The sequence below is a fragment of the Uranotaenia lowii genome, chromosome 2 (assembly GCF_029784155.1).
Source record: "Uranotaenia lowii strain MFRU-FL chromosome 2, ASM2978415v1, whole genome shotgun sequence".
Classification (NCBI taxonomy): Eukaryota; Metazoa; Arthropoda; class Insecta; order Diptera; family Culicidae; genus Uranotaenia; species Uranotaenia lowii.
In genome coordinates, this window is record NC_073692.1 from 200,938,958 (window position 1) to 200,963,409 (window position 24,452).

At 35.4% G+C, this 24,452-nt stretch overlaps 1 protein-coding gene across 1 annotated transcript in view; it reads left to right on the forward strand.

The window, feature by feature from the left end:
- The first annotated feature begins 5,889 nt into the window (after nucleotides 1–5,889).
- The window catches only part of LOC129744092 (lachesin-like), a 355,022-nt gene continuing 336,459 nt past the window's right edge, over nucleotides 5,890–24,452 (forward strand). The window contains exon 1 of the mRNA XM_055736457.1: nucleotides 5,890–6,853. Coding sequence (XP_055592432.1) covers nucleotides 6,706–6,853 — 148 coding nt within the window. The 5' untranslated portion in view covers nucleotides 5,890–6,705. The remainder of the gene's footprint in view (nucleotides 6,854–24,452) is intronic.

The window sequence follows — 24,452 nt, forward strand, 5'->3', positions numbered from 1 at the left end:
AGTCGGTGTAGGATAAATTCTTCGCCGGGAATCATCCTTGTAGTTTTTCGTAAAGACCCGGACGTGTGCTGTGACAGGCGCGTGTCCAGGATAAGCTGCTCTCGATTCGGCACACGGACGGGCAAAGAGGAGAGGGCCTCGAGTCAAACTAAGCGGAGCCAAGATCTCGAGTCGTCAGAGGAGAGGTCATTGGTCTCTTGCAGTGGTCTCGAATAGCGGCGGAGCGCACGATAGTCGTGGAAACTAAGCTAGCCTCGAGTTGCGAGTAAAGGCCGGATCTCGAGTCGTCAGAGGAAAGTCTTGAACCGCAGCAAGAGGCAGGGTATATATGCTGGAGTTTTGACTCGAACTGGAGTTAACCGATGAGCACTTAAGCGCGGACTTGGACTCCCATCTCGGGTATAGCCTTCGATGCAGGTCCGGATGGGAATTATGGCCAGTAACCCCAGGTGGACTTTATGGCGTAGGGGTATCATGAGTCGTCCAATTGCACCCATGGACCCGGAGTAACATGCAGGGGTCGCTCGCCGTGCCTTGAAATACAATCCGTAAAAACGATTTACCACCTGAGTGATCAACTAATAAAAAAACTGCTTATCAGTACTGCCCCTACTTACAGTCCCATATGCATAAACGAGCAAGCGTGACATTTTTGAAATTGGACAATTGGTAAGTTTTGAAGCACGATTTTAGTTTATTATGGGTCTGTTGTGCGAGCATATTCGAGACTGCAGCCTTATTGGATAGAGTTTGGGGAGTGGGAGCTAGTTTCAACCAAGTTGGGAAATAAGAGCCACCCTAGTGGTTCTTTATTAAATTTTATGCAAATTCGAAAAATTTCCATCAAATTCTGAATCAAAGCAATCGAAAGATTCCTTTTAATTCAACCACGGTAAATGAAAAGTTCATATACCAGTATTTCGATAGCAACTTACTACCTTCTTCAGTGAACGTTTTCGATTGATGAATGTGTATCGTTTCCCTCCCTTATATTGTCCGGGTTAGGTAAGCTACTACTAGGTAGCAGAAACCTCCGAATGCTCGGCAGTTGTGCCGTTGTCTGTTTTTTGGGTCTACCTACCCTATTCTGGGTGTTTTCTGGTAGTGCTAAATTATTTTCTACCCGTTTTTGGGTATTGTCAGGTAAATTATTGTATTTCTTTTTACCTAAGAATTTGAACAACCAAGTGTGCCCTGGTCCGGTGTCTCCGTTTAAGAGATGAACTGATTTTTCATTGAAGATTTCAATGCTTTCAGCAACATCCAATTTAAGCGAATTACTATTCAAAGACCGGATCAGCGAGACATTTCCTCGATCGATAGAGTGACCAGATTCACACATGTGTAAAGCTACTGCAGATCTAGGGTTCTGTGAAGGAAGAATTTTCTTCTTTGAATCAGATCTAGCTATAGCCATGTGTTCCTCGAATCTATCAATCAACTTCCTTTTGGTTTGTCCAATGTACACCTTATCACAGTCGGAACAACTGATTTTGTACACACCAGATCTATGAAGGAGCTCCACTGGATCTTTTGTCGATCCTAAGATGGATTTCAGTTGATTATTAGAGCTAGTGAACACTAGTTCAATATCGAACTTTATCAACTTGTGTCGCAATTCGACTGCGTTGACACTGTTGAACTCCATGGACCTTCGTTGAAACTCCTTCTGAATAGGAGTTAAAGTAGTGAAAGATTTCCGTTGAAGCAATCTTTCTTTCTTCCTTATAATGGCTTGAATGGATCTACTTTGGTATCCATTTTTATTAGCCGTTTGGAAAATATATTGAAGTTCCTTTTCTCTTCCTTCAGTTGATAGGGGAATGGAGTTCATCCGATGGATCATGTGGTGGAACGCCGCCATCTTATGCTGGAACGATTGGTTCGAGGTGCTCGGTATTACCCTCATGGTGTTTGTCGGCTTTCTGTAGATTTCGAATTGGAATAGGCCATCATCTTTCCTTACCAGAACATCCAGGAAAGGTAATTTCCTGTCTTCTTCTATTTCGCAAGTGAATTTAATATTCTTATGCAAACCGTTTATGGATGTTAGAAGTTCTTCTAGAAAATCTTTGTTTACTACACAAAAAATGTCATCGACGTATCTCCACCATTTTTCGGGTAATAAATCTTGATTTTCAAGAGTCTCCTCCAAATGAGCCATAAACAGTTCACACAAGAATGGAGACAGAGGATTTCCCATTGGTGCCCCCTTTGTTTGTCTATAGAACAAATCTCTAAATTTAAAGAAGGTTTGTCCCATACACAAGTCCACCAATTTCTTGTAGTTTCTGACTTTGAGTTTCCAAGTGCTCCCATTGTGTTGTTGAAGCAACCAATCTTCTAACAGATTAGAAGCTTCTTTAACAGGAACACTTGGAAACAAAGCTGAAACATCAAAGGAAACCATGACCTCGTCCTCTTCTATGCCTCCCGACGCCTGCAGTCTGTTGACGAACTCTAAGGTGTTGGTTACCGATCTCGTTTTAAAAGGTTTTGGCATCCTTTTAAACTCGTTCAGTAACCACTTCGCCACTTTTTCAGTGGGCGCGTTCACTCCCGAAATTATCTCCCTCATCTCATTCCCTGGTTTGTGAATCTTCGGTAGACCTTTGATTCTAGGGACGATTGGGGCAGACACTTTCAGGGCGCCCGGCGCAAACCCTAAGATCGGTCCACAGTCCTTCAGCGCTTTTTCCACCTCCTTAACCATCTCCGGTAGTGGGTCCTCTCTTCGAACTCGATACGGTCCTTCATCGATTTTGGCCTGCATCAATCCGTTGTAATCCGTTTTGTCCATGATGACCACCGAATTTCCCTTGTCCGCCTTGACGTAGAACACCTCCTTTCTCCTAAGTTCTTTCGCTATCTGGATTTCCTCGACGTTGGATTTCCCATTGATGCCCTTTCTCAAGACATCTGCCACTTCGGCTCTGGCGCAATCCTTCTGGGCCGTGGACAGCTTACTGGACCTAATAGCCGTCTCTACATCGATGATTATCTGGTCCATCCTTGGTTTCCTCGACACCGCGTAGTTTAGACCTTTGTTGAGTAGATCGATCTGTTTGTCGGTGAACTCTTCCTTCGATCGATTCACCACAAAGCCATCCAGTACCGCCACGCTGGGTTTCTCGTAGTTCCGGGGCGGCTGCCTCGCCTTCAGTAGCTCCAACTTATTCCGTAGCACCCTTTCCTTACGCCTTTCCTCGCACTTTTCCGCCACCTTGACCTTCGTCAGAAACGCAGGGAACTCGATCGGTCGGGTTCACTGAAGAAGGTAGTAAGTTGCTATCGAAATACTGGTATATGAACTTTTCATTTACCGTGGTTGAATTAAAAGGAATCTTTCGATTGCTTTGATTCAGTTGAATCATTCAACCAAGAAGGCTCATACCACAACAGAGCCATCAAATTCATTAATTAATCTTCAAGAAGCGCATTTTGACAAATAACCGTATGTTGACGACTATGTTAATATCTTGAAAATTTCTGATCGAGTAGGTCGTGAACTGAACTTTTTCAAGAAAAAAAGGAAGTTCTTAATGTCGAAAAGCTTACTTTTTAGCACTGAATCATTCATCTAACGGAAATTTACTGTTTCTTTTATTGAAAGTTTTAAATTTTATCACGGCTTTCGAATAATTTGATTGAAAATTCGAAATCTTCAATTTGGAAAATTAAAATAAAGTAAATAATCGGATGATTGTTTTAACATATTTTTATAGTTTATCTGCGGACCCAATGTTCGAAAAATCGCTCAAGAAAAGCAATCAGGATTGGTTTCTAGCTAGAATACTGATATCTCCGAGTGCTGCGATACGCACGTGGTAAAAGTACCCATTGAATATATGTCTAAAATCAACACTAACTTGATACAAGAAAATATACCATGCCCCATCGGAGGCTACCGTTGCTATTCGTCAAGTGGCTAATTGACGTTAATCGACATACTTGGTGATACACTTTGAACGTTGCTCCCTCAATCATTCCCGAACGTCCATCCTCGCATCATTGTTGATAAAGATCGTTATTGATAGACGATCATGAATGTTTCAGAAGGACAAATCTGAAGAAATACCAGGACCACATGTTCAAAATAGCTGTAGCACATGCTGGACAGTTCATTGCGGTTACCTAGTCATGATTTTGTCCTTCTACGCAGAGCGAAAAATAAAAAATCATCTGATAGCCTACATAGATCGCTCAAAACTGATACATATCAGTTATGATCCTAAAGGTTGAAAGCAATGTTCGGAAAATCGCTTAAGAAATGCAATCAGGATTCGTTTCAAGCTAGAATACTTATACCTCCGAGTGCTGTGATACGCACGTGGTAAAAGTATCCATTGAATATTTGTCGAGCATCAACACTAACTAGATACATAAAAATATACCATGCCCCATCGGGGGCTACCGTTGCCATTCGTCACGTGGCAAGTCAACGGTGATCGACATACTTGATGATACATTTTGAAAGTCGCTCCCTCAATCACCCCCGAACGTTTATCCTCGCATCAATGTTGATAGTATTCGGTATTGATAGACGATCATGAATGTTTCAAAAGGAAAAATCTAAAGAAATAATAGGACCACATGTTTCAAAAAGCCGTAGCAAGTTCTGGACAGTTCATTGCGGTTACATAGTAATGATTTTGTCCTTCTACACAAAGCGCAAAATTAAAAATCTTATTGTAAACTTTACAAATCTCTCAGAACTGATACATATCAGTTGTGATCCTAGACGGTTGAAAACCATCAAGGGAGGCAATCATCGTCGAGACGTTCATTGCTGATAGTCTGTGTCCATCTTTATCACATCATGTTTTGCGGGAATGTATCAAATACAGAAGCGTCGTTGTCACGCATGATTGTTTACGTGATTTGGTTGGAGAGGAAAAATTGACTGCTTCGATTTTTTAGCTCTGAATGCAGTAAAGCATGGCTGATCGTAAATGATTGATTTTCGGAACATTGGTTGAAAGTCGTCAAGGAAGGAAATCAGCATCGAGACGTTCGTTGCTGATAGTCTGCGTCCTTCTTTATCACATCATGTTTTGCGGGATTATATCAAAGACAGCAGCGTCGTTGTCATGCATGATTGTTTATATGACTTGGTTGGAGAGGAAAAATTGACTGCTTTGATGTTTTGGCTCTGAATGCAGTAAAGCATGGCTGATGGAAAATGATTGATTTTCGGAACATTGTGTGGACCTACAAAACTAGAGCTGTAATAGAAAAAAATGTTACATGTTAAGTCTAAATTAGCTCCTTAAATTTGTTGCGAGACAGAAAAAGTACATTTGGTAAACCTTTATAAAATCTTTGAAATCCAATAACGACAAATTCGCCTGAAGTCACTAATAAATTTATGCAAAAGGTTCGTTCACACTGCCCAGGGTCAACCGCATCGAATCATATGTTTTCCGCCAAACGCCCCAAAAACCGGTAAGCATCAAAGCCGAAAATAATTTTCACCGGTTTTCCTTCCGCCAGTTTTGTTTTGATTCCACCGGTTCGTCGAAGTTTAAGCAAGAGAGTATGAAAAGGCGAGAGTTAACCTACCGGGAAAATCGTTCTCTTCGGGTGGATGAAAATCTTAAAGAGCGGCACAATCAGTGGGAGAGAATCTGTGTGGAAACTCGACCCACCACAAATCAAAACGGTAAACAAATGGATGATGATGACGGGTTTTCCTAACACAAAAACTGTCAACGGCACCACTCTCTCTTTGGGATGCTGTTTCGATGATTGCCTACGACGATGACGGGTTTGGATGATGGCTAGAGAAATCACTTCAGCACGGATGCTGTGATGATGACGGTTTTTGGAATCATGTTGACCGAAATCGTGGACGGTAAGCCGTGTCATTTTTCTCAGTGTCGATTCGGATGCGCCGTTAGACGGAAGTGTGTTTCGCGAGCTGGTCGCGTTTTGGGGGTCCTTTGGAAGGCAGCAATCACATGTGGTGCGTTTTTGATCCATTCGGGTGGATTCTGTATGGGGCTTTTGGGGGATTAGCAACAACACGAGTGAAAAGTGAATAAGCGGCTTAGTGGTTTCAAGTTTTTAATCCACCGGTGTTTGAGTAGTAAACAACATCAGGTCAGTTTGGATTGGCTTTGGGAATGATGAACACTTGCTTTGGGGGTGTTTTGTTTGGGTGTTAGATTATTTGTACGGCTCAAAGCTGTGGTCTGTTGAATGGAGCTTCTAATCGTCGAATGATTAATTGCGCTCTTGGAGGGTCCTTCCGGTCGCTGGACGTCGCCCTCGATATTGTTCTGCGAAGGCCAATTGTCTGAGATTCGAGTGAATAATTGATGCCAAACATAAATCAGTGCCAAGTGTAATTACTGCAACCAGGAGTAAAGAGCTGTCCGTTGCATAACGACGAAGACCGGTAAACGACCGAAGACAACGGAAGAATTGCAAATTCCAAAAAGTAAAAACAAACCCGGAAGTTACGTGGTGCTTTTCAATTGTGTCTGACACCTTGCCGAGCTTTGCATTTTCGTTGGCTCCTGGATTCATCCTAGTCTGGTGGCCACTTGCCAAACCTCAAATCTTTGAGCCAAACAACCAAAGAGAAAGAAAAAAAACTCAAATAGTGCGGCTGCTGCAGAATCTCTAACAAGTGTATCTCGCTTCTTGGGTAGCTTTCGGGTAATTGATTGAACTCGCCTTTCGTCGAAGTCACCGAGTAGGATGGCCCCCATTTTTGGTGGTGGCAAAGGCTTGGGGGCCCTCCTTATGCCCTCACTTCTGCTCGGCTTCTTAACGTTGTCCGGCATCCAGGTGCAGCAGACGGAATCGGCGGCAGCTGCCTCGTCCAATAGCGTCCAGGTTGCAAACGGTAAGTGACGTCTGTCTAGACGTTAATTACTTTTTTCTAACCCATTCATCAGAAGGGACCTTAAAGTGCGACAACTCCTACTACCACAAAAAAAAAACGCAAAAAGCCAATTTCACCGGACGTGTGTGTGACGGATGCTGTAAATACTCACGTGAGTGACACCCCACCAAAACCACGTGCTAGCTATCTCCATTCGTTGTCACCAGAAAAGCGCTACACAACACCACACCGTCACAAGCGGGAAATTTATTCTACTCGTTGATGTTTTCCGGAAAAATAAAAGTTTCGGTTGCTTGCTTGCTGATGGACCGACCATCTGTTGGTGATCACGTTTGCACTTTTTTGCGCACTGGGTCAGGAAAAGTTTTTCGACCCCACCGTCACAAATTGACTTTTGTTTTTAAAGTTGAATTTTGGAGGTGTGCCGCGGTATTCAGGGGTGTGTAGTTTTAGACAAATAGGTTTTATGGCATGATAGAATATGGTGGGAACGTTACTGGTTTAAAACCTTTAAACATTTTTTTTAACTTTGATTCAGTTTATTAAGACCAAAAAACTGTTGACGGTCCTTAGGCGGTAAACATGAAATGTCTACGAGCATAATCCTGTGAAAATTCTTTCTAGCAGGCAAGTCATCATTCTTTAAACAAATTTTGAATTTCAAATTAAACAATAATTCTCTACTGAATACTGAAAAAGAAACTGTGAAAAACTTTATGATATCAAGTTTGTTAAATATTAGCTATCGGAAAATAATACATCGAATTCATTCTAACTTATTCACGGCTCTTATCACATTAACACATTAAAATATCTGTTCCGAGAAACACCAAAATTCGTCATTATATACCCCAAAATCCACTGAACTAAATTCTATAAATGGCGTGTTGCCGGAAGTGTTGTGTTGAATTTTGTCGAATATAGTTTTATTATTGAACTTTTAACATTTGTGTCATGCTTCTAAATAAAGCTCACTCGACGCGAGCATAAAATCGAGATATCTCGTATTTATTCCGCAACATGAAGGACTATGTTACAATGTGCAAACAAAGAGTAGGGTAAGTGAACCTAATTTCGCTATATTTTGTCAGAGGTTTCTAAATTTGATATTAGTAGGCCAAATCTTTAATTCTTAGGTATAACATTTTTTGGTAGCTAAGTTCCAATTTTTTTTCTGAACTCTGTTATGGTTTGAAATAATGATTTCAAGCTCTAATTTACGAAAAATATCATGTTTTGTAAAGTGTTTCGATGTTCCTAAATTGGCACTAATTGTTCCTAATGTTAACATATGAGGAAAACTGTATTCGCGTACCCAATATTACACTACTTGTTCCTGATTTTGTATATGGGTCTGTTTTTTTAATACTTTGATGAGAAAAATCTCAAAACTCACCTTTTTGCAAACTTTATCACGTTTTTGGAATATAAATAGAGAAATAAGGACTTTTAAAACCCTACACAATATTCCTTAACGCTAGTTTTGAAGAAAGTAGTGGATGTTGAGCTTATTTAAAATTCAAACTTACCTTTTCCTTAGAAAATTCATTGTAATGGATACAAATAAGTACAGTCAAACAGAGCATCATTCATCAGCATTGTTAGATGCAACATTTGTGTACCACAACACTTATTCAATTTTTATTTAAATATAATGTAATTAAATTATCATTTAATGATGATGTCATAGTTTCTCACGTCGTGAGATAGATTTTTGAAGTTTTTGATCCTCTAAAAAAATTTAAAAAACCCGAAATTTTAACATTTTTCGGCGATGAAAAAAACTTTTCACAGTTAACGGATAGGCTTTATGATATAGCTTAGCTTAGCTTAGCTTGATTGGATACTCACATCCACCTTAAATCATTAAACTTGTAATGCAACATGAAAATATTTTTAATCGATAGTTCTTTATGAACTTCGTCATCCGTTGATTGTATTTTTTATCGGTAATAAACGAATGCATTTCAAATTCTATGATCGCAGGCGTGGCTCAGTAGATCAAATTCCGCCAATGGTTGCTACTCCGTGATTGACCGAGGCCATCAATTTTGTCCAGAGGTCAAATAAATGGTGTCTGGGATTGACAGCACATTCACAATGAACAAAACTGATGTCCTCTCTTTACACATCAATAGCGGCGCCAGCCACGTCCTATTAGTCAATGGATAGGACGAAAACAGAGAAAAAGGATTGAAAGAATAATAATTGCTTTAGGCCCGAGGTCACTTCTGCATCCTAGCAAAACAATTTTTTGTGTTTATTGGGTAAAAAGGATATGATCAGGAAACACTTTTGACTAGTGTTATGCAATCTTGGTTTAAATCCTATCCTTCTAGGCTCCTGATTTCGTATTGAAACTCTTCAATTCTGATGAAATTTTGTGATACCTACATAATTAAAATTTGATTAGATATCATAAGGGTTACCATTGTAAGTTGTTGAATACTGAACTGACCGCCACAAATCAAATTTAGTTTAAACTGAAACCCGAAACATTCTATATATATACACTGGATTCTTTTTTTGAACGAGCTTATTCTACACGGTTTTATTTTGAACGACTTTTTTTAAACGATTTTCTCGAAATAAAACGATTTTTGAACATGTCAAAAACAGGTTCTACACATTTCCGCTTTTTGTCCAAACCACTCTTGGGTGGTAAATGTATTCGGACGTTGCCTCCCGACGGAAACATGTGCTGGAATGGCCACTTAGAGACTCTGCGGAAGTTCCGGAACAACCGTGGCTTAAAACCCAAAACAAAGCAATCCAAAACAAATCATTGAGCTTCCTGGTTTCACGTAAATCACTTCGGAATGGTGTACCTGGTTGGAAATGATCGATTTACAGTCCAAGTTGGCCACTTTACTCAAAATGAGCGATGAATTTTGCCCGGTTGTTTCAAACTTTTTACACGATTACTTTTTTTGTACGAACACAACAATCGTTTAAAAAAAGAATCCAGTGTATGACCCATTCCAAGCACCCCTCAACTGGAGAATTGATTTTTATTTTTCATTATCCATAAATAAATTACATAGCGTTAGAAAGGTTAATTCTTGAGTGTCATTTTCCATTAAAAGATTTTCAGCTAACTTTTTAAAGAATTGAGTATGTTAACGTAGAAATTTAAAAATTTTAGTATGAAATTTAATTGATTTTTGCAAATATTTTTTATTTATAACATAACTTTGTCAAAAATCTAGCTATGTAGAAAAAAATTACTGCAAAATGATGGTAGAAAAGCCATATTTTAAGCATGATATAAGATAAATAACAGTTACTGCAAGATTACGCTCTAGAATCGTTGATAAAGGTATCTATTTTTAAGCGTTGTGATGTCACGAAAATTCTACTGTTTTTAAATTTATGATTTACTGAAATTTCACATATTGTCGAAAATTCGAGGTCTCTTCAAACTTTTTTAATGAAATTTAATGCAATTTTTAGATTGAAAATCGGTTTAGCAGGTTGTGAGTTGCACCCGGGTAAAGAATGCGTTGTGACGTCACGAAAATTTATTTACTTTTTTTCGAAAACGTTCAAGACTTTTTACTTCAACACTATGATAGTATTTCTTCAATACAAGTTCAACACAACTATGTTCGAAACGAATTCTTTTATCAAGTTTTTAGAGAAACTATTTTTTTTGGCATTAACTTAGTTGTTTTTAAACATTTCTAATAAAACATATAAAACGGCGCTTAAAAACTCTTGATTCAAGAATAAACAAACTATCAAACAAATGAAATCCTCATCGATTTTATAAAGGAATATTTGTGAATCATAAAGCAGGTAGTTATCTGTGATTTGAATAAAAATCTTTCAAAAGATCAAGTTCTTCATATATCTATGTTAGAATGAAAAACACCGCTAGTAGCTTCTATTTCTTTCTGGCATTATGTTCAAACAAAATAAGTTCCATGAAATAAATGTAATGAGATTCAAAAAATTTTTGCACATGAGGATTTTTTTTATTATCTGACGGGTTTGCGCCGGGGGTCTTCAGATTTTCCCCAAAATTGAAAATTTGGTCATTTTTGTGACTTAAAAACACATGCATTTTTTCAGATTTCTAACATTTTTATTTTTTGAGTCAGCTTCGGTTAGTTTTTTTTGTAAATAAAAAATAACCATTTTTCAAAGCTACATAACTCTGTTGTTTCTCAACTGAAATTATAAAATAGCACATCAAAATGCATTGAAATTTTATCAGCTTTCCAAATAGAATAGTTGAAAAAAAATTAAATAATGACCTTCAACATGAAAAGTTGTAAATAAACTTTAAATGGCGTCTAAAAGTACCGTCTGCATCACCGAATATTTTGCAAAAAATACCATTGTGTAGCTCGAACCATGATGCAACTTTCATCTGAAGACACCAAAGTGGGCCATTAACACCTTGAAGAGTTATGAAAGAAATAATGACAATAAATCTCTTTTTTTGCGACGAAAACAAACAATGGTCGAACAACTGCACTCACATATGGAGATAGCAAGCACTTCTAACAACATGGAAACAAAAGAATTTACAAAGCAGGTAAAAACACTATTTTTTCGTCCTTTTCAGACTGCCCCTACAGGCATAACAGTCCCATATTAATTTTCGTCATTTTAGGTCAACATAAGGCTTCAACATAAAAAGACTAAAAAAAAGAGGTTTTATTCTAGAAATTTCGAAAAAAATATCAATTCGTGGCCGTCCTATATGAAATATACCTGAATAACAGTCCCATATGTGAAATACCACGGATTTGGTTAATTTTCAATGTTTCTTTCGGCGAGAAAAATGTATTTTGTATGGAATTGTTATGCTAGTAGATTCGAGAAAGGTTTTAAGTATGGTCGATTAACAGTCCCATAATGAATAAAAATGGTGCTCTCGCCCTTACCAATAACCCAATTTCGAAAATTTCAGGCCTAACGATTTATTATGACAACTTAGAAACGATTTTCGTTTATGCTGAAAGTGGTGGTCACAATTTAAAAATATATTCCAAAACAAAAAAAGCTGATTGTCTCGCTTGCTTATTTTTGTACATGGGACTGTTATGAAAGAAGGGGCGGTAGATTGTTGCAGCTTTACTGACTTCATGTTATATCCAAAAATCTAATAACGTATTAGTTTATACCCAGTTTTGCACCAGGTCACAACAAGTTATGCACATTTTACTGTCATTTTAAGAAGTTTATGCGCTAAGTTTTGCATCCGTAATTTCCCAGATTTGATTTAAAATGGACGGTGGAACACTGAAGATTCGTTTGTGAGCGATCGAGGTAGCAAAACACTGACGACGAATTATGTTCGTTCTAGTATGGTAAACCTCAAAACTGGGCGAATGTAGAAAACGAATACGGTAAAAGTATCATATTTTCATCATTTGACAGCCTGGGCTGGCCATACTAAGCTCTATGATTATTTCTACAACATTTGTGCCACTTTCTCATACTTTTTTGATCAATGGGAAAGGATTTTGGTGTCCTGTGCTTAGCTCTCGATATAAAAACTATGTAAAGCACGTCTATATTTCATTTTTTTAATCAAATTTTTGTGATCCCAAACACAGAGACTGAACCTTCTACTATGGGCATTGATTATGCTTCACAATGATCTTTGATCGAAAAATTAATAAGTTATATAGTATATGACCAGGTTGTAAAAGCAACATTCCCATTATTAGTTATATCACTTAAACAATACGATACTCAGAATTTTGATTCAAATTTAAAGTCAGTTTTGCTGCAAACACTCTACAAAGCACGAAAAAGTAGTGTTTTTACCTGCTTTGGTAAATTCTTTTGTTTCCATGTTGTTAGAAGTGCTTGCTATCTCCATATGTGAGTGCAGGTGTTCCACCATTGTTTGTTTTCGGTGCAAAAGAAGAGGTTTATTGTCATTATTTCTTTCATAACTCTTCAAGGAGTTAATGGCCCACTTTGGTGTCTTCAGATGAAAGTTGCATCATAAATCGAGCTATACAATGGTATATTTTGAAAATATTCGGTGGTGCAGACGGTACTTTTAGACGCCATTTAAAGTTTATTTACAACTTTTCATGTTGAACGTCATTATTTAATTTTTTTCAAATATTCTATTTGGAAAGCTGATAAAATTTCAATGCATTTTGATGTGCTATTTTATAATTTCCGTTGAGAAACAACAGAGTTATGTAGCTTTGAAAAATGGTTATTTTTTATTTACAAAAAAAAACTAACCGAAGCTAACTTAAAAAATAAAAATGTTAGAAATCTGAAAAAATGCATGTGTTTTTAAGTCACAAAAATGAACCAAATTTTCAATTTTGGGGAAAATCTGAAAGCCCCCGGCGCAAATTGTCAGATAATAAAAAAAATCCCCACATGGTAAACTTAATAGATTAACTTTTTTATTAAAATATTCATAAGATTTTTATAGAAAATTAATTTTTAAAATTAATTAAATAATTTTAATAGAAAACAGCCCTTATTGAAATTTCCACCTCAAAGAATGTCACTAGAAAATCGAAATCGAACCCCGTGTTCACATAAAATCTTACAAAAGAGACTTTGAACTGAATTACAAAATTAAATAAATTCAAATATGTACTAGCACAAGGTCTCATGCAAAATTTGAGTCAGATTATTCTAAGGGAAGGGTTTGCGCAACGCACCTGAAGTTTGTATAGAATTATGTAGATTTTTTTCGGCATGATAAAAAAAACCGTTTTTCGTTAATAATTTAGGTCTTTATCAACCAATTTTTCTATTAATTTGAGTATTTTAGACCTTTGGTTATGACAATATTTCATCTGAGGAACGCGTTTCGATTAGAGTTATCATAAAACAGCTATAACGTTCAAAATTTGCGTCGATTAACGATCATTCAGGTATTTTTTGTATTTGACCCACCAGAAGCTAATTTTTGAAACTCAAAAACCTTTTTAACTGAATCATTGTCGAAATGGGATCTTGAGATAAACTATTTGTCGTAATGAAAGTTTTGTTAATGACTTTAATTAAAACAAATCAACCGATAGGGACTTCAGAAATTGGTGCATAACTTGATTTCAATGTCCTTCCAACCCCAATTTCTCATTATTCCATACAAATTTCAGACTCATTGTGCCCTCTATTTCCGTGGGCCAATCCCCAAATTTGGCACTGGACTTTGTGTTAGGCCTAGGATCTATTTAAGCTTGCAACTCATAAGATCATATCTTTGAAAAGATCGAAGGCTTTGAAATTATCATTTAATTTTCCTTTCCTTTGCAATTAAAGATTAAAAAGATTCAGAAACACATTTCAACGCTTTAACGAATAAATATTTCCTAGTTTTAGTTTTGTCCTAAATAGTATTCACATGATCGCACAAAAAAAACCTTCGAATAAAATTGATGTGAGCAGTGTTGCAAACCTTATCTGCTTATATGGGCCTTTGAGATTCAATTCCTTTTAATTTTTGGGAATAAATGGATCGACTTCATCACCAAATCACATTATTTATTAAGTTTTTAAGCATTTTAAGTAAATTAGGCATTCATTTTAAGATTATACTTTGATTTATTTCATGTAGCTAACCATAAAATGTCGTGACGTCACAACGCTTTGCAAAACCCTGCTTTAAAAAAATGGTGCGTTGTGACGTCACGAAACTGAATTGCTCTAAAATAAATTGAAATCAAAATTTGAAAAAAAAAATAAAAACAGCGATTTGTTGGTTTAATGAATCGATACTTTCCTGAATCTTTCATAAAATTTGATCAAATAGAAGAGCAGAAAATTGCGGCGTTGTAAAAAAAACTGAAAAGTGGGAAAAGAGGCGCGTTGTGACGTCACGATTCCTTTTTCTTATATTTTGTTAATTTTTTATTCTATACAAATGCTTTTGGTTACAAATAGTAGAGAATTAAATTTTGACGTTATAATGTACAATTTTTAACAATGTGCGATATGACCTGTAAAACTTACGTATAATATACCAAAAAATTGTTTTGCAAACGTTGTGACGTCACGCTGGAATGGGTCATATATAAAAAGCAATTTCTGTGGGTTTGTTTGTTTGTTTGTTTGTCCTCTATAGGCTCAGCCGTCTTAAGAGCTAGAGAGCTGAAATTTGGCATAAATGCTTATTAGGACCAGGAATGATGAAAAATGTTTTCAGATTTTCGGATGACCCCTTCTGAAGGGGGTCGTCCATACAAGATAAATATTTTTTTCGCGATACGGACCTAATTTTTTGTCGGATTGTGATGGAAATTTGTACATAGTGGCTTTCAGGGACGAGCAATCGATTCCAGGTATGAAAGTTAGGAACAGGGGTCAGCCAAAGGGGTCGTCCATATCAACAGTTCAGTGTTTTTGCGATATTGGCGTTATTATACATTGAATTGTGGTGAAAATTTCCACATAGGAGTTTTGAAAGATGTGCAATCGATTCCAGTTATTAAACTTGGGATCAGGGCTCGACCAAAGCGGTCGTTCATATCAACTGTTTAAAGTTTTTGCGATATTTGCGTTATTATACATCAGATTGTAATGAAAATTAGTACATGGGTGTTTTGAGAGTCGAACTATCGAGTTCAATTTTCAAATTTTGGATCAGGGGTCGGCCAAAGGGGTCGTCCATATCAACCTTTTAATGTTTTGGCCATATTGACGTTATTAACGGATTGAGTTGAAAATTTTCACATAGGAGTTTTGAGTGACGAACAATCGATTTCAGGTATTAAATTTGGGGTAAGGGGTTAGCCAAAGGGTCGTTCATATGAGCTGTTTGATGTTTTTGCTATATTTGCCTTATTATGCATCGGATTGTGATGAAAATTAGCACATGAGTGTTTTGAAGGACGAACAATCAATTCCAGGTTTCAAATTTAGGGTCAGGGGTCAGCCAAAGGGGTCGTCCATTACCAACTTTTAATGTTTTCGCGATATTGATGTTATTCTACATTGGTTTAAGGTGAAAATTTCCACATAGGAGTTTTGAAGAACACTTTATTACTACCAGGATTAAAATTTGACTCAGGGGTCGGCAAAAGGGGTCTTTCTTATTATTTGTTCATTGTTTTGTGATATACTCTTGATTGTGCTTAGGTTTGTAATGAAAATTAGCACATAGGAGTTTTACAGTATTGGTAATAGATTTCAGGTGTCAAGTTTTGGATCGTGGCCCAAAAAGGGGTCGTCCATTTTAGATGTTTACTGTTTTCGCGATATTGTCGTGATTATGCATCGGATTGAGTTGAAAATCTGCAGATGAGAGTTATGAGCTATGAGTAATTGACTCCAGTTAGCAAGTTCCGTGCCACGAGTCGGCGAAAGGGGTCGTCCATATTGACTGTTCAATGTTTTCAAGTTACTGACGTTATTATACATATAATTTGAATAGAAAACATGGCACAGGGGAGTTTCGAGAGACGTAAAATTGGTTTGAGAGTGTTTCATTAAAATTTCAGTGTTTTGTGCAATAATTTAGTGGGAGGCAGTTAATTGATACTTGGTATTTTATTTTAGTGTGAAGGTCAAGCAAAGGAGTCGTACATATCAACCAATTGTACATGTTTCTGTCATTATGTATTGATTTTGCAACCGATTGAGAAGAAAACACTCTAACAAAAATTTTAATAAAAAGCCGATCTACCATTTGATTTGAATTTCAAGTTGAAGGCCTAGAAAAAGTGTCGAATTTAACCACTGTTGAATGTTTACCCTAATACTGTCGAAAAATGTATCGGAATCTATTGTGTTGTGAGCCTACTTAGATTCAATATTCTAAACTCATTTTGACGTATTGATGATTTAAAGCGATACGAAGTTCGTACGGGACTAGCTAGTTTTTTTTTTATATTATGTGTATAGCACCAAACCGAATAGCGACAGTAGGACTAGCGACGCTTTTTTACTAGCGAGATGCCTGTCATTCGCAGGTTTGTTTTTCTTTTTTCGGTCCAGTAGGCGATTTCGATATAGTACTCGAACATTGTTTATGTTATTTACTGCACATTTTCCTTTGGTCATCAATCGCATGCTTCAAGTCTCCTAGGAAACTCGCGCTGCGTCGTTATTTTTTTCAACATCGCGACGTATGCGTCGTGTCGCTAGTAGGCAAAGCTGCTATGATTATAAGCGCTCATATTTTGGATTTTTTCTGCATGCATAATAAATTTAAGTGGATCGTCAAATTTCAGAAGATTTGAATTTCGAAATTACAATGGTTTGATCTTATTCTTTACGATACTTGAACTAACTTTTCATTTTATTCTCCGCGAATAAAATAGAACTGGCTACTAGCTTTTTCCTGGAGACATAAATTTTTATAAATAAAAATTGTACTCACTTGGATAATGATTCTCAATAGTGTTGCAAAGTATAGAAAACACATAAAAACGTTGACCGGATGTTAAAATTAAACAATCAAAATGCAAAACAGAATCATATTAAATGCAGCAGTTCAGTGACATTTCGTCAAACCAACAACACATCACTTGAAATGGCTGATCACAATCATATCAAAACCTATAAGTGCACTTAGACTATGCTCTCAACTGCAGAAAACGCATTCAAATATGCTGATTTTAAATGCGATACTTATATAATATTTATGATAGACTTGCTTGAAATTTTAAATTTTAGGGCCATCGAAACTAGCAACTAAAGAATGCTAATGCAATTAGAGTTTTTCTTGTAAACTGACTTGCATACCAATTGAAATTCCTATAGTGAAATATTTCACACCTTGCTGCCAACAACTAAGCTATCAAAAATTAAATTTTACTGTTTTTAATCATTGAAACATTAGAAATACAGAATACTTATCAAATTCCACTTATCTTGAGTGAGATCCCGATCATGAGGGCCCAACAAAATCTAATATTTCACGTACATTTTTAGATTTCTTACGTGGTCATAAAACCGTCTTCACTAAACCGATTAGGGGGATAAAGTCTTCTAGAGTTTATTCGACGAAACTCCACTTCCACATCACAGAAAATATTAAAATATTGCACTTGAATCAAAAATAAACTATTTAAAAAGTATTATTCACCAAATATTTAAAATTTTCATCATTGACAACTTTATTTTATTTTCCAGTTAACGGATTGGCTTTATGATATACCCCACAAACTTTATATTGTTTTTATTATCCCAAATCAACACTGTTGATGTATAAATAATTTACGGACAATCATTTAATTTTTTTATATAAATATTTTAAAATTGCTTTACCAGTCTGGGTTAAAATGCATCAACATGTAAATCAATGATTCACAGTTTAAATCTCGTTTCCAAATACTGGAATATGATTTTAATTTTTTTTGTAGTATTTTTTACCCCTGAATGTATACAGCACCTTTATGCTTTCTCTTGAAAAAATCATTGACAGAAAAATTATAAAACTTAATTCGAACAAAATAAAAAATAACTGCAGATCGTGCTTTATGCGTTATGGCATCACAAACGTATCAAAAACTTCTTTTCAAACATTTTCATTTGATTTTTCATTAAAAACAAAGATTGTTGCAATTAACCCCATTTTCTCAGTAGGATGAAAATCGCATAGTTTTGTAAATTTAAAAACAAATGGTGAAACCAATTATTTTTCTGACTATGTCAATTTGATGTCCCATTAACCTTTTATCTGTGGACATAAGGGTTTTAGAAACTAATGAAGTTGAAAAATGTTGCATTATGCGGTAGGTGACGGTATACAACGTATTTTAATAAGGTTTCTTTTAATTTTTTTTCTTCTTTCGATTCTGTTTTTGTTAAGAAGCTCTCTGTTACTTGATGGTTTCCTTTTCTGTCGCGAAGGATGGGTGCTTTACAACCTGACAAAAATATGTTTTCGACATTTTTAGCTTTAAAATATACTCAAGTAATAAAAATCATGTTTTAACTCACAACATTTTATCTAAACAGTTCGTTTAAAGTTATGTAAAGACACAATTTGATTTAACAACTTCATTCATATTCATTTCAAATACTTTGATATAGTTTGGGAAACTTTGACTATGTTATAACTAGGAACACATTGAGAAAAGTGTTCCTAATTCTGGACATAAATTTTGTTAAGTTATTACATGAAAAAAACATGGTTCTAAAATACAAATTACTAAAATCAAGATAAGAAACAATCCGACGAAAATTTTCAAAAAAAGGATGATAAATTCAGCTTTTATTTTCCATTTCTTAAACGGTGTTTTTTTTTCAAGAAATATGCTGACAATTCCATTCAATTTTGACGTATCGTAATCCGACGTATCGTAATAATGAATATTTTATTAATGTAATTGCAGACTTCGAAAAACTTTTTGGAACACTTAGATATTTAAAGGTTTATAAAAGTAAATCAGCGAAATTATTTGAAACAACCGTTGAAAATTTCCATACCGTTAATCGATTTTGTTGAAACTTACTCAAAAACTTTGATTTTTTTTGGTTTCTTTGTGAAAATTGTGAAAAAATCCGGGCAATATCCGGACTTTTTTCACGCTATCCGGGCAACCGGGCCGGACCGGACTTTATCGAAATTTTGCATCAAATATCCGGGCAAACCCGGATAAAACCGGGCAATCTGGCAAGCTTAGGTTACATTGATCAATCTCTTTTTTGACGGTTTTAACGAGTTTTCTTCATCGTAAAGGATACAAAACACCTTCATAATTGTTTACAAATTCGTATTAACAATTTCACCTTGCTTTTTAACGTTTTCTTTTAAAATTTTAATTATTGCTAAATAGTTTTAGCTTCAAAATACAAATGAAATTTTACCTTCACAAATTCACCTAGGCCCTCCTGCTATTTCCATTTTCAATTTTTCTTCAATATTAACCATTTGATAGGATTCCTATCCATTTGTCCAATACGGGCTTAGCCTTGAAAAATGTCCTTATTTTTTAAATATCAAAAATTTAACATTAAATGAATAGCACTATTACTGTTCATATACAAAGAATAAAAGTTGTTCTTTCACATTAAACAACTCGTTTGTTTTTAAATATTTTTTGATATCATCAGGAGAGCTGTTTGTTTGCGAGCCTTGGAAAAAATAGATATTTTAAGATATAGAAATTGCATTTTTACTAACAGAAAATGATTTCCAATACAAACTTAATTTTGTCTTTTTGATACTCATTTAATAGGCTTTCAAACGTAAAAAAACAATTTTCAAAAATTCAAACTATAGACTTAGTTATTGATGATAATGTGGAAAAATTCATTGATGTTAAAAGTTACCCCGTTTTACGGTACTTTGAAACAATCCGGATTTTACGAAAAATCCTGTGAGTTAGAAAACTAATTTGTTAGAAAACTAATTTGTTGTAAAATTAAAGTTCACATGATCAGTTACATTATCATTTTTTTTTATAATTGTGAAAAGTGAAAAATAACGCCAAAAACAGTCAAAATCGAACGGTATGTTAACATTAGGTACACATGCCAAATTAGGAACACCCACCATAGTATGGGAGAGTGGGGAATCATGGGCCACTTTTTTGTTGTTCCATTACTTCTTTATTATAAAAGATAAAATGAAAATAAAAAATGGTATGGTTTTCTACATTTGCAAGGTATCATGAGGTTTTTTTTTTAAATTTTAATAAGTTATTTTCCCCAAATTCTGACTGTTTAAAAAAAAGCAATATTTTTTTGGATTTTGAAAAATGGTGGGGAATCGTGGGCCACCAAATCCAAATTGACCAAATAACATGCAAAGTTTATGAGTTGTCCCAAAACTGTGATCTCCTAATTCATTTCGTTATTTGAAAGCAATTTCAGATGATGAAACAAAAACGAGAGCTGTGTATGATCGCATAGATTCCAAAACCAAAACGAACGTTTTGGCAAAATTTCTTATATAGGATGGACAAAATATTTTTCATAATTCTTCATTTGGCATAAGAAAATTTTACAGATAGATAAAACGTATTTTAAGTTCTGAATGTGTAGAAAAACATAAAAATATAGGAGATTTAAGATGTGTGGCCCACGATTCCCCACAAGCTATGATTTGCAAATTGGTTGCGTTTGTGTAACTTATTGATGTTTCATCAAAAAGTCCTTTTCCACGTGAAAGATCATGACAAAACTAAGATCATAAGCGTATGAGCATATTTTTGTTATGAACTTTAGGTTCCCCATCGATGAAATTAGCGGGTGTTGTTTTAATTAGGGGAGATGAGGGAATAACGAGCACCCGAGGCATAATGAGAACTACGCTTTTCCACGAAAGTGCGTATTTTCTTAAATAAATTTTCATGAGGATTTGTTTCGTACTTCCTATAGTATTAATTTTTCACAAAAATAGGAATCTCCTTATCATCTTTACAGAGATATTTAAAAAAAACTAGCTTGGTTCTCAAGTTACGAAAATATTATAATTTTTGAGCACCACGAAATAAGCTCTTATGATCTTAAAATAACCTTGATCTATAATGTACGCACTGCAACATGATGTACACTAGACCGCTGCAAAAAATTACTTTTTGCTCCCATATGTTTTTTCGATGCCTTTTGGGCCTCCAAGCATCAGTGCAAAATTTGAGATAATTTGGTCGATTCCTGAATTAGCGCAACGCGTTTCAATTTTGTATGGAAATTTGTATGGAAGAAGAAATTTCTGCACATTAAATCGTCTAGAAAAGTCAAACAAGCTTGAAATGAAGTCGGTCTTTAATTTTTGGTTTTGACTATTCTTAAGCTTCATTGTTTGCTAACATGACAAGCAGCTAAACATTTTATGAAAAAAGTTATAAACATTTCAAAATAAAAAATCTGAATCTATTGAAAAATATTCAAAAAGAGCAGACTTTGCTTGCTAGAGCTTTTAATAATTTCAAGAAATGTTTTTGCAAAAGTTATATAAATCAATAAAAATTCTGGCAGTGCAAAGCAGTTTTTTGAGAATTTTTATTCTCATCCTATGGTTACACAGCTTTCAATTAGGCAGTCAAAACGGCTTAAATTAAATTAAATAATTTTGAAAAATAAAATTTGTATAATATTGAATATCTTTTCTAGTGTACAAGTTAGGTTTGTTCTTTGTTCACATGAATTGTACTGCAAGAATCAAGGAATATTTTTCATCCAAAGTTATATTTTTAGGAACTTTCAGTACATCTCTGGCGATTTTTTAATGAAAATTTTTGTTCTCCCTTATAAATTTCCATACAAAATTAAAAATTGTTGCGCTAATTCAGGACTGGATGGATCGCTTCAAAAAATTTTATTGCTATTTCTGGCAGCAAAAACAACCAAAAAAAGTTATGGGAGGTGTAAAAATTTAAGAATTTTAAATTTTCATACAAAGCTTGCAGCGGTCTAATGTACACATTTTTTTTCAATTTTTACCATCAAAAATTTTTTGATTTTTCACTTTTATCAATTTTAAAACACGTTTTTACTTAAATTTGTTGACTAGAGACATTGACAATTCATAATCGATTTTTTATTGTAACATTATACGGCTAGTAGCATCATCCTCCGAACAAAGCACTTAATGTATGAGTGTGCGTGAATTGTTTGTATTCTACAAACAGACCTAGATTTTTTTGTTTTTGCTTTATTTGATGAATCTACGACTCACCTGACTTCATCGAATTGAATTCGCTGCTAGATTCCCTGGCAAAAACGCACATCTTGCTCTGATTAATGGTGCTCATACTGCCTCAGGGGGGGTTCTCATTATGCCTCCACAGTGGCTGGTTTTCAGCTTTTGGCAAAATTTTTTAAAATGCATTTTTTAACGTTTTCATCTAGTTTTTCACGTTTCAGCCCGTTAGGGAATAGGCTTTTCAAGTGTCTGAACACGAAACAATAATGTGTAACCTCCATATTATAGCTATTTTCTATGGTTAAATAACCGTTTTCCTTAAGGTGGCCATTATGCCCCCATCTCCCCTATGTTAGTAAATTTTTCTAACTTTTTTTTTAGCTTGATAAATAAAAGAAGCATATGATGCGTATTTCAGTCAACAACATATAGGAATATATGCTCACGCAAAGCGACCACGATGACAGTTGGTTTGAGATTTTTATCTCAACACACATCTGAGATATTAAAAGTGGCCCACGTTTCCCCATGGCCCACGATACCCCACTCTCCCCTACGTATTTTGTTTTAAAAAAAAACCCGGGTTACTGACTTGAAAATTCAGTTTTCTATGTAGTTTCAACAAGTCATACCTGTATGAATTTAATACGAAGACCCTATAAAAGTATATTACTGTTCACGAGCCCCAGGATAGTTCAGTATTCTCCAGTATTTTGAGTGATATACGATGGCATTTTTTACTCGGTGAATCTAGTCGAGCGCGGGATTTTTTTTTATCCAATTAGGGAAAGTTGTCCTCTCGAGGGTTGTTTTCTGTGCTGTACTGTAGACTGATAATTGCCCTGCTGGCGTATGAAAACATTCTAGTTGAGCAGAAATAAACTTTGAAGTGGTTCTGCATTTGAGCTTCTGACAGCCAAAGGGCGCATGGGATCAAATTGACGGTTCAGTTGTTAGGTTCTCTTGAACGTTACAAGTGTAGTGGACTGAAACTTTTAGTAGTCTTTTTCTATAAAATATTTTTTTAACTATTGAAAATTGCGGGTTTACTTTTATTGAATTTTATGATATTTCAATTATGTTCCATAAGCCAAGAAGAACCTTCAATGTTTTAAAGCAAAGATAACATTATTCAGTAGATACAAAATCAGATTTAAAGCTGAACAGAAATAAAAATCAGCATTCAAAGAGATTTATTGAGATAATTTTAGGAGCCATCTGCTACAACTGCTGCACACTCGTTAACCTTCAAAGAAAGGTTAAGAGAAAAGATTCACCTGAAAAACCAAAGAAGACGCCGACCCGAGGGAAAGGATTAAAACAATAAAATCAAAATACGCGAAATTTTCTGCATAATTTAATCTTCTTCTACTCGACCTCGAGTTCAAACTTTCACTCTCTTTCGGTGAGTAGAAAACTTTTCCAAGACTCAGTCTGAAAGGGAGACAAGCTCGCACAGGTTGGGCAAAAGGGATAAAGCCCGAGTTAATCTAATATATTTTCACTTCTTACAGTCTGGGAAAACATCGCGAAAATGGGCTCACCGGGAGTGAATGGGCAAACCATCCAAGATGTTCTTTTTACTCTCTCTCTCTCCCCCTGACAGAGGTCTTGAAGAAGGTGGAATGTAACTGATTCAAACGAAGTGTGAATGTTTTACGTCTAATTTCTATGGCAGATTGTTTGTTCAACTGTCTTCACTGCAAATTGAGGGTCCTATTTGCAGTTGGAAGGAGGGTCGCAAGGTGAATTTATTGAATGATTCAGTTTGGTCATTATCGTTACGTATTTGACTCTTGAGACAAAGGGATAGAAACTCACGTTTTCGACAATTTAAGGAATAACCAAGAATCGTCATTTGGTTTAACTTAGACTCATCCAAATGAATTAAACGAAATTGGTATCCTTTGTTTAGAATAGCAAAAAGTTTGCAACAAAGAACGTATGAATACGAGTAATTCTGACTTATGAGTTAAAGTTACATAAGGTTCCTTTTCAATTTTTTTTTCAGTTCAGTCAAGAGTTTGACCAAATAAAAAAAAAACCGAAATAGACCCAAGATGA